Source organism: Rana temporaria, chromosome 1, assembly GCF_905171775.1.
Source record: "Rana temporaria chromosome 1, aRanTem1.1, whole genome shotgun sequence".
Taxonomy (NCBI): domain Eukaryota; kingdom Metazoa; phylum Chordata; class Amphibia; order Anura; family Ranidae; genus Rana; species Rana temporaria.
The window spans coordinates 179,196,932-179,208,983 of NC_053489.1; the positions used below are offsets into that span (position 1 = coordinate 179,196,932).

Here is a 12,052-nt window from a genome sequence, read left to right on the forward strand (position 1 = left end):
AGGAGAAAAAGTAGGTGGGACCGGGCCACAGCTCTGCGTCTGAATGGAGGTAGGTGCGGCTCAGGTGCCCTCATAGCAAGCTGCTTCCTGTGAGGGCACTCAACAGGAAGGAGTGGCCAAGGGAACCAAAGCGGGACCCGAGAAGAGGAGGATCTAGGCTGCGCTGTGCAAAACCACTGCACAGAGCAGGAAAATATAACACATTTGTTATTTTTAACGGGAAAAAAAATGAGACTTTAGTATCACTTTAATAGCATTCAATTACAATATGACTTGTGTCGCAATTGTATATTTGAAAAAAATATATTATTTTCCTTTTTTTTCCACGCCAACCGCAGTGGGTAAAAAACAACTTGTGGTAATGAAATACAAACCTTTAACCACTTAAGGAAAGATTTGGCTGCTCAATGACCAGGCCATTTTTTGCGAACTGGCACTGCGTCGCTTTAACTGACAAATGCGCAGTCGTGCAATGTTGCACCCAAACAAAATGTACGTCCTTTTTTTCCCACAAATAGAGCTTTCTTTTGGTGGTACTTGATCACCTCTGAGGTCTATATTTTTGGCGCTATAAACAAAAAAGGAGCAACTATTTTGAAAAAAAAACACACTGGGGGTTATTTACTAAAGGCAAATCCACTTTGCACTACAAGTGCAAACTACAAGTGCAAAGTGCACTTGAAATTGCACTGAACGTGCACTTAGAAGTGCAGTTGCTGTAGATCCGAGGGGAACATGCAAACAAAATAAAAAACAGCATTTTAGCTTGAACATTATTGGATAATAAAATCAGTAGAGCTTCCCCTCATTCCAGATCTACCCCTCAGATTTACAGCAACTGCACTTCCAAGCGGAATTTCAAGTGCACTTTCCACTTAAAGTGCAAAGTGGATTTGCCTTTCGTAAACACCCTCTAGCTTTTACTTTTTGCCATAGTAAATATCCCAATTAAAGAAAAAAAAATCCTCAGTTTAGGCCGATATGTATTCTTCTACATATATTTGGTAAAAAAAAAAAAAAATCGCAATAAGAGTATATTGATTGGCTTGCGCAAAAGTTATAGCGTCTACAAACTATGGGAAAGATTTGTGGCATTTATATGGAGTTTTTTTTTTTACTAGTAATGGCAGTGATCTGCGATTTTTGGCGTTATTGCGACGGACAGGTCGGACACTTGACACATTTTTGGGACCATTGACATTTACAGAGCGATCAGTGCTATAAATATGCACTGATTACTATGTAAATGTCACTGGCAGGGAAGGGGTTAACACTAGGGGGCGATCAAGGGGTAACTGTGTTCCCTATTGTGCGTTCTAACTGTGGGGGGATGGAACTAACTAGGAGAGATGACAGATTGCAGTTTCAACTTTGAAGAAAGACACAATCTGTTTTCTCTCCTCAGACAGCACAGCCACTCGTGCACATGATCGCACGTGGCTGGTGGCGATCGAGCCCGCCAGCCACGCACATCGGGTTCCCCGCTGTGCAGTGGGGGGGGCGCCTCGGGCGGCGCACGCGCACCCTCTGGTGGCCCTCCTGGGCGAAGCCGTACATGTATGGGATTTCGCCCAGAAGAGCCATTCTGCCGCAGTTTATCTGCGTGATCTGGTCAGGAACTGGTTAAAGTGGTTGTAAACCCTTACAAACCACTTTTTACTACAGGTAAGCCTATAATTAGGCTTACCTGTAGCTACCGTGGATATCTCCTAAACCTACACGGTTTAGGAGATATCCCCTGTATAAGCATGTGCCGACGTCATCGGCACATGCGCACTGAGGCAACGGCTCGTTCTTGCCGTTGCTTCAGCTGAGGTGCCTCTAGCGGCGGCTTCTGCGTGCATGCACAGGAGTGACGTCATCGCGGCTCCGTTCAATCACAGCGCCGGAGCCCGCGATACCCGAAAATAACTCCGGGAGACATGTAGCAGGGGAAGAGCAGTGTGTCGGGACCGCTGTTGGGGCTTCAATCTAAGGTAGTATTTCATAAGATAGTATGCCTTTTTTGTAAGCTGCCTGCTGGTAAAACAAAAAAGGAGTCTGATCCTCGGATCTCCGCAGATCTAGACAAATAAACTCTGACTGCCCGAACGACGTCCAAGGAATGCAGTCGCCTCTTTTCCGCCTAACAAGGTTGAGAGAAAAGAGAAGGTAAAACAATGTCCTGATTTAAATGAAAGGCTGAAACCACCTTTGGCAAGAACGATGGAATAGGATGCAACACCACCTTGTTGTGGTGAAAAATTAGGTATGGTTGCCTACATGAAAAGGCTGTCAATTTCGACTCCCTTCTAGCCGAGGTGAAGGCCATCAGGAAGGCTAGCTTGCATGACAGCCAGACTAATGGAATTTATTTGATAAGCTCAAATGGTTGTTTCTGTAACACAGACAGCACCAAATTTAAGTGCCAAGGACACATAGCTGACATAATTGGGGGGGGGGGATCAAATGAGTTGCCCCCTGCATAAAGGTTCGGACCAGCCAATGGGAGGCTAAAAGCCTTTGGAAGAATATTGACAAGGCCAAAATAGGACCTCTGATTGTACTCAAAGCCAACTATAGAAAAAAGAGAGAATTATAATAGATATTCCTAGCATTCACTAGGTTAGAAACCTTATGATAGATCTTTCCTAGCATTCACTAGGGTAGACACCACTGGTCAAGAGATGCCACGATCCTTCAGCACCCTGGCTTCAATAGCTATGCTGTCAAATTTAGAGACTGTAAATTGGGATGGAATATAGGACCCTGAGACAGAAGATCGGAGTGGCGTGGAAGCGTCCATGGTCAGTCTACTGCCAATCTCAATCTCAGAGAACCAATGCCTTCTGGGCCTGGCTGGAGCCACCAGAATGACTGGAACCCCCTTTCTCTGAATCCTGCACAACAAATGTGGAAGGAGAGGGATTGGGGGGAAAGCATAAACCAGGAAGTATTGGCTCCATGGAACTACCAGAGCATCTGTTCCTTGTTCAGGACACAAACTGATGTAAGCTTGTTTTTTAACCTGGATGGCAATAGATCAACATCTGGACATACCCAATGCTGGCAAATTTCCTGGATCACCCTCGGTTGTACAAACCATACCCCTGGGCAGATTAGCTGGCGGCTGAGATAATCTGCCTTCTAGTTCTCTACCCCCGGAATTTCTGAGCTGAACGACTGCTGGTACCGCCCTAATGGTTTATATAGGACACTGCAGTGGCATTGTCAGGCTGAAGCCTAATAGGGCAGTCCTGAAGCTCCACCGTCCAGGACCATAGGGCCAGACATACAGCCCACAACTCTGGGATGTTGATAGGCAGGCTCTGTTCTGCCTGTGACCATCTCCACTGAGCTGTGAGCCCCTCTAGGGTCGTTTCCCAGCCCAAAAGACTGGCGTCTGTGGTCAGTACTCTTCAAGACACTGGGAGGAAGGATCTTCCCTTTCGTAAGTTCTGATCCTGCCCTTAAAAGACCCAGTACTGGTGCTAGTACCTTTGTGAACACCCGGGGTGCTGTGGCAAGCCCAAAGGGCAGGGCCACAAACTGAAAAATTACGTTCTACTGCAAATTACAGGAACCTCTAATGAGGTTGAAAGATAGGTACATGTAAATACGCGTCCTTGATATTGATGAAGGCTAAGAAGTCTCCCATCTGGAGCAAGGCTACTACTGAGCGGACAGACTTTATCTGAAACGGACTGGATTAATAGATACTGGTTCAGGGATCTTAGATCCAAAATATGCCTTGTGTTCCCGTTTGGTTTTTGAATCGTGAACCGGTCAGAATAAAACCCTGTTCCCCTTTTGGATACAGGAACCTGTATAAATCAGTCCCGGATGCACTAAATGACCTAGTTCCCGAAACAATGAGTTTCTCTTTGGAGGGTTCGAGGGAATGCTGGATCTTAGAAACCTCTGAGGGGAATATACACAAAAGCACACCCTCGTCGTGTGCGGACCATCCATAAGAAAAAACAGCTAAGACAACAGGAAAAAGGGTACTCTTTGCAAACACCCACAGCTAGCCCAAAATTCCCCCTGTGGTCACCGCCCACACAGGTGTCCAGCCTCTAGCTAGCTTGACTGATTGTTAAAATCACTGGGGCAAGCCACAATAAGCAAATAAGGGGGTTTCACTTGCTCATCCAGGCGCAGGGCAGCCTTAGAAACTAAGAGCTCAATCTTCACCCATCATGGCAGGTTTCGTCACTTGGAGACCTTCAAGGACTGAGTACCCTTTCATGTTTTAGGGTCCACTCCCTTGGACCTGTACAGCACCCTGCAGGAATGCCTTAGATCTGTGGTGTCCAGGTTTCCACTATGCAGGGTTTAGCGTCCGAAGGTCGCATTACAGGAAAAATCCCACAGGATCCTTGCAGCTTCTTTGTGAGGCTCGGGTACCATTTATTTAGGCATAAAAGCTTTTCCTCAAATGGATCCGACCGGTCAATCTCTTGATTCATTTAAAAACCGTATTTTGGGACTAAAGACCTCAAGCTCAACATAGGTGCCCATCCACCTTGCAGACACTGGTAAAAAAAAAACTGAAGTACTTCCTGTATGGGAGGGGTTTTATAGGGGCGGACTTCCTGTCCAAGACTTTGTATACCAGTGTCCATTCACCTAGAGATAACGTATAACCCAGTAGGTAATGAATATTAGCCTAACTCTGTGTCCCGTGATGTATGATAAAGAAATGTATAGCAAAAAATTATATTATATAAATTATCATACCTTATAAAATAAACAGATACTGAGTTCTATAATAACTGACAATTAAAATACACAAGTGGCTTTAACAAAATATCTATAACTAAAACTCAAGATTCTTAAACACAAAACAGGGCCAATGTAACTTTGCCAAAGCCCTAATAGACATCGGAAATACATGTGCTGTTACACAGTCTGAGGGGTTATTTTGGCTTCTTATCAACTTTTGAGTGTTGCACTTTGTCTAACCCACTCCACAAGCTACCAAGTAATCACACTATGTAAATTCTCTTCAACATTTTCCAGAGTATCTCTCACTTTGTTAATCAGCACTTGTCTACAGAATCAGTTTCTTAGTTGCATCATACAAATTAAAGCATGTAATGTACCAAAAAATATACTCACCGTAAAATCTTTTTCTCTGAGTTCATGGACGGACACAGCCTTAATCTTGACATGGTGGGTATTAGCCTTCCTTTAGGAGTGACTAGGCAGAAACTTGTAGTAAATGTTAAACTTATCATACACACCCTACAGCCCCGCCCGGGGAGCGGGCCCTCTTGGTATAACCCCTCTCTCTGCATCGCACAGATCAGTTAGTCAAAAAGCAGTACAAACATAAAAAGGAGGGGTGGGTGCTGTGTCCGTCCATGAACTCAGAGAAAAAGATTTTACAGTGAGTATAAAATCCTATTTTCTCTTTCATTCATGGACGGACACAGCCTTAATCTCGACGTCCCAAAGCAGTGTCAAAAAACGAGGGGTGGGAACAGCATAAACTTAAACTTCACCCCAAAAACAAAATAGAGCTCCTCCACTGGGGAGTTGCAACTCTAAACAGCCTGCCTGCAAAACTTTGGGGCCGAAAGAAGCATCCGAAGATGCACTCACATCAACCTTGTAGAATTTAGTGAAAGTGTGAATGGAAAACCAGGTCGCCGCCTTACACACCTGGGAAACAGACGCTTCATGTTAGAAAGTCCAAGAGGTACCTATTGCCCTGGTTGAATGCGCCGTGAGAGGAAAGGGGGGCGCCCGACCCTTTATGGCGCAAGACTGAATCACTATCGGTCAGATCCACCTTGAGATGATGGCCGACGAGACCGCTAGGCCCTTCTTGGGACCAGCCACCGAAACAAACAGCGAGTCTGACCTCCGGAACGGAGCAGTAGCAGATAAGTATACTCTCAGAGCTTAGACAACGTTCAAGGACAACGTCCAAGGAATGTAACGCCGCCTCTCTAGGGTGCAACAGATGAGGACACAAGGATGGAAGTACAATGTCTTCATTGAGATGAAAGGCCGAGACGACCTTAGGTAGAAAGGAAAGCTGCGGGCGCAGCACCACCTTTTCCTTGTGGAAGATCAGATAAGGAGCCTTGCAAGACAAGGCTGCCAGCTCAGAAACTCGTCTTACTGACGTAACAGCCACCAAAAAGACCACCTTCTGAGAAAGTGTCAACAAGGGAATCTCCCTAATCTCTTCGAACGGTGGTTTCTGAAGCACCGAGAGAACCAGGTTTAAGGTTTAAGTCCCACGGAGGTAGCGGAGGACGGACCAGAGGGGCCACATGTCGAACCCCCTGTACCCCCTCACTAGAGAGTGAGCCACCAGGGGTCGCTGAAAGAAAACAGCCAGGGCAGAAATCTGTCCTTTAATCGTATTTAACCCAAGCCTTTGGTCCACTACACGCTGTAAGAACAGCAGGACTCTGGACACCAAATAAGTCAGTGGATTCCAGCTCATTTCCTCGCAAAGGGCCAAGTAAGCTTTCCAAGTGCGATGGTAAATCCTCCTAGAGGATAACTTCCTAGCCTTCCTCATGGTAGGAATCACAGAATCCGATAGGCCCCGGTCTCCTAGTACCTGGCTTTCAATAGCCATGCCATTAAAGCCAGCGACTGTAAAGCAGGATGCAGTATGGGACCTTGTGACAGCAGGGTCTCTCTTAGCGGTAGACGCCATGGGATGTCTGCTACTAGACGCACTAGATCGGCGTACCAAGGACGTCGAGGCCAATCCGGAGCAATTAGGATCATTGGAATCCCCTCTGCCTCCACTCTGCGAAGCAGATGAGGAAGGAGCTTTAAAGGGGGGAAGGCATAGATTAGCCGGTACTGACTCCACGGAGTCCGACTGGATCCTGACTGGACGCCCTTGTAGCCTCTGAGACCATGTGGAGAGGCACAGCCTGATCGCCCGAAGTTCCAGGACATTAATCGGCAAGTGGGAATCCTCCGGAGACCAGCGACCCTGGGTCGACTGAACCCCCCAGACTCCCCCCCCAACCGGTAAGGCTGGTGTCTTTCGTGATGACTATCCAGTGATAAGGAAGGAACAACTTCCCAGACAGAAGTGCCGGTGAGGTCAGCCACCAAACAAGGTATGTCCTGACCTGGCGGCTCACCCGGATTTGATAATCCAGGGATGATGGGCAATTTCCTTCTGTAGCACTCGCGTGTGAGATTGCGCATATGGTACTGCCTCGAAGAAGGCCACCATGATTGTGGGAGCAGCATGCTCTTACCTCCTGTGGCATCTTTAATAATGTCATCCAGGGAAGCTCCAAAGAGTCTGTCGCCCTTAAAGGGCAGGTCTATCAGGGCCTTCTTGGAAGATTGGTCCGCAGACCAATTCTTTAACCACAGTAGACGGCGTAACACCACCGCATGGTTTTAAGCCCTGGCCAGCAGAGGAATCGTGTCCAAGGCTGATTCGCAAATGAATTTTAGGCCCTGTACTAGCTGGTCAGCTAGGGCTATCTCGTCCGGGGAAGCCTGACGTGCCTCTAACCCATTGAGCAGCATCTTTGCCCATTCCGAGAGACACCAGGGCCCCAACTATGGTTGGGCATAGCGCCGAGCCTACTACCGTGTATAGGTTGCGGGTGATCGCCTCAGCCTTCTTGTCCGCAGGTTCTTTGAAGGCAGGAGCCCCCTCCTTGTTTAGTCTGGACACAGGAGGGTCCACTATCGGGGGCAAGGTCCTTTTCTTCAAGAAACTCTCCTCAAGAGGGTAATGCACCACCAGATTTTTAGGTACTGAAAAAGTCTTTTGTGGTTTGTCCCACTCTTTGTATAACAGTTTGTCTAAGTAAGACACACAAGGGAACACCTTAGCAGTGCGGGTCGCCTTACGGAACCCAAAGAGGACCGGCGCTTCTGTTGCTTCTACAGACCCCTCAATCTTAAGGGTATCTTGCACTGATATCTTGATAAGGTCACTCACCAGAGCCCTCTCGCGTGCTGACCTGGGTCCGGAATCATCCTGTCTGGCCGATCTAGGTCCGCATCGCCAGATACCTCAGAGCCAGGGTCCTGAGCCGTAGCCGTAGGTGTCTTAGAGAAAAAAAACGTCTGCTTCTGACGCCATGCTGCCCACATGCCTGACACAGGGACTCCCAAGCAAGGTAGTAACCCACCCTCCTAGCTGCAGCAGAGACAAGGGTTTCCCCCCCCCAGAGGACTCACCACCCAGGAACCAGTAGTACGGTTCCGTTTTTTAGCTGAGCTGCTTCTTGTCCGCTGAACACTAGCAGAGATTGTGTCTGTCGATCTGTGCTGTTTTAGCGATAGCTGCTACTTAATAGGGCTGCTGCTTTTGTCAGCTCCTTAGTTTGATTAGTCAGCAGCGTGTCTCTGTCTGACTGTCCTTTAAATAATAAAGATGGCCGTCGCTCTGACACTAGAGGCCAACAGCGCTGAGGCCACAAAAGCATGGTCGCCAGTGTTATGTATAATACATAGTGAGGCTACAAGAAAATGGCCGCCGAACGGCAGCTAGAGGCCCCGACCTTGTGAATTACCGAGGCAAAAAGGCTGCAAGCAATGCCACTGCTATAGCGCCATATTGGAGCATATTGTGCAGGCCGCCGAGCGGCCAATAGACGCGGTTACGGTCCTACAAACCATGGGCGCCGAGCGTGGATGTAACATCGCCGGGATCCTATGAAAAATGAACGCTGAAGTGGCCGCTAGAGGCAAAATACAGTGCGGCCACAAGAACATGGCCGCCAGTGCAAGTGTAACACCCCAGAAAGTAAACATGCAGAAAACAACAAAAGTATGGCCGCCGAGCGTCAATAGAGGCCAATACAATGCGGCTACAAGAATATGGCCGCCAGTGCAAGTACAAACAATACAGCATGGATCACAGGGAAAATGGTTGCCAATAGTATGGAGCAGGACACAGGTAAGCAATCTCTCTTGGCACTTATACACTGATTTAGTAAACGTACATGGTTCCCCCCAGGTGAAGCTCCCCAGGGGAACCCCCACCCCAGCAGCTAGCTCAGAGAGCCTAGGGAGGAGGGAAGGAAGGGAGGGGAGAAGGGAAGCATAGAGCCCTTTACTCACCTCTCCAGGGATGCCCAGCTCTGTCTTCCTGCCGAAGCAAGGTGGTAACTACTTACCCTTCCTGTGGGTTTATTCTGGAAGCATCCTAGACAGAGCATCTCCCGCATGGTAACGGAGGTGACTGTCGGCCCGGCTGCTGCGGCTCGGCCCTCTAGACAGGTCATATGCATGCCCTAGAGCGTATAGCTCACCGGCCACCGGTAGAGCGACGGGCATGTCGTGGACGACACAGTGTGTAGCTATGGTCTGCACACGCTTGATGGCCAAAACTGGGGGGACTACAAGGATCTGGGATCCAGCCTGTCACCCAGTCGGCAGTTGATTGAAGATCACAGGAACGATTAAAAACTTAAATAAAGCAAAAAAATAAAAAATAAAAAATTTGAACTAAAAGCCTCCAGGCCTATGGGCCCGCAGGGAGACATGTCTTCTCCTTAACTAGGCAGAAAAAAACTGGTCTGCGAGATGCAGAGAGAGGGGTTATACCCAGAGGGCCTGCCCCCCAGGCGGAGATGTAGGGTGTGTATGATAAGTTTAACATTTACTATAAGTTTCTGCCTAGTCACTCCTAAAGGAAGGCTAATACCCACTATGTCAAGATTAAGGCTGTGTCCGTCCATGAACGAAAGAGAAATGGTAGCTATACCAAGTATATAAGCTTTTGTAAATATTCATTGTCTTTAAATTTAGCTATCATTACCTGTGCTATATAATGAGGCAGTCTTATGTTCAAATCAAATCAATTCTGCACACTATATGAACACCTCAACAGACCAGACTTTTTCTCCAGTCATAGAGCATGTTATTTGGATAGACAGTTTCCACACTGGTGATCATTTTGCACAATAGAAACACGGCTTGCACAGCCCTGGCCAATTTCTCTTTACAAAATAGCTCCAGCCTCTAAAACAGTAAACTAGAATATTTATGCGACGCCGAGGCCCTTATTTTTAAAGTGTAAGGCAGCCTATAGATGCATCTTTTTTTTTTTTTGTTCACCCAGTGGTTGAAAAAATAAATAAAAAAAGACACAATTACCCCATTCACATATATGAGGTGGATGAGGGAATCCTCTGGCTGTATCTTTGCATTCTGAAAGAAGGAAGAGTTCCCTGCCATCAGAATAAACTGATCAGAGCCACTGGCTATAGCTGGCAGCACTGATCGACTAGAAATATTCCAAGGGAGATGTTGTACAGAAGGAGAATGGTCGATCAACTTCTGTACAACTGCTCTGCACATACATGGCCAAATTTCAATCCATGTATGGCTGGTTTAACTACATTTATACCAGTTTCAGACTTACTGAATAAAGAGTGCCAATATGTGCTAATAAGAGTGCTAATGACAAATTCATAAGAGCACTAATCCACCTCCAATACATCCAGACAACAAGCTCTTACTTCTTCCTTCTACCCCCAGTGTTTTAAGGGGTGCTATGACAGGTCCAAAGCATGTAAACATAGTAACCTGGAAACTTACCAATTGTTGCTGAAAACTATCATGGCGTTGCTTCAGGATTTGCTCGGTTCTTTGAAGAACACCACATTCTGCTGCAAGATCGGCCAGTTCTTGACGCTTCTTTTTAAAGACTAAGCTTTTTCCTCTAAGCTTGCTCAAATAACGTTTAAACTATAAGAAAAAAAAATTCAGTTAACTGTGAGGGTGAGAAAAGATAAGTGGTGATGAAACAAAGACCACAAATTATGCTAAAGAGGTTATTGGTTGGTGTAAAAAAAAAAAAAAATCAGGTGAAGAGGTTGCTGGTATGGTAGGAAGTGCAAAAGGGGTGTCCTTAGCGCCACATAATTTGTTAAGCATAATTTTAGAAAAAGGTTTGAGATATTAATACTGTAAAAATTAAATAAATACATATTTTTTGTCTGGAAATCAGCTCCAGTAAGAGCACAAAGTCTTCTTGTCGGTCTCTTAGGCCTCGTACACACGACCATTTTCCTCGACAAAATCCATCAAGAAACTTGGTGGCAGAGCTTTTTTGCTGAGGATAACGGTCGTGTGTCTGTTTTTCGTTGCGCGCATGCTTAGAATAAAAGTATGAGATGGGAGCGCGCCTTCGGTAAAAGTAGCGTTCGTAATGGAGATAGCACGTTCGTCACGCTGTAACAGACAGAAAAGCGCGAATCGTCTCTCACTAAACTTTTACTAACACGCAGTAACATGAGATTAGAAAAGCAGCCCCAAGGGTGGCGCCAGTGGAATCGAACTTCCCCTTTATAGTGCCGTCGTACCTGTTGTACGTCACCACGTTTGAGAACAACGAGATTTTGTCTTGACAGTGTGTATGCAAAGAAAGCTTGACAAGATTCTCGACAAGCCTGACAAGGAACTCGTCGAGGAAAACAATGTTTATTTTACAACGAGTTTCTCGGTCGTATGTACGAGGCCTCACACAGACAACAGCAAATCCTAGTGGCAAAATTATGCTTTGGGAAAGGACTTTGTGATTTTGCTTAAGGTCCATATACACTATCTGGCTGAAAATAACCTCTGGCAGAAAAAGCAGCTTAAAAAAAATGCTCATATTGGCTGATACTGCACAAAAGTTTATGTGCGTTAATGGCATTCGCTTCAATAAATGTTTTTTCCAAAACATTCTCCTCCTCTTATTTTTCACTATAATCAATGTACACTTGAAAATGCTAAATGTGCCTAAATGCAGTGTTTCCACGCGTGAAGCATCTTTTATTCCCCGGAAGTGTCCATTACCTGAAAACACTGTTCTGCAAATATGCCTGTAAAATGCCCAAATGTATATGGTCTAATAGGCTAATATAACATCATTCAGACAAAAAAAAAAAACTTGTATAAGCAGACTTTTTTATGCCCAGTGTGCATGAATTCTAAAGCTGATTTTGAGACAAAAAAAATTGATTTTAAAAATGTACTTTTTACTGCACTCTCAATGTATCAATTTACTGTTAAACTAAACTACACCTTGGGGTTTATTTACTAAAGCTGGAGAGTGCAAAAATCAGGCTCA

At 46.0% G+C, this 12,052-nt stretch overlaps 1 protein-coding gene across 2 annotated transcripts in view; it reads right to left on the reverse strand.

Annotated features, from left to right (window-relative positions):
* Positions 1-12,052, reverse strand: part of IFT81 (intraflagellar transport 81) — a 234,244-nt gene that overhangs the window by 102,380 nt on the left and 119,812 nt on the right. For both annotated transcript variants that reach the window (XM_040346783.1, XM_040346792.1), the window contains one exon: positions 10,534-10,683. In XM_040346783.1, coding sequence (XP_040202717.1) covers positions 10,534-10,683 — 150 coding nt within the window. The remainder of the gene's footprint in view (positions 1-10,533; positions 10,684-12,052) is intronic.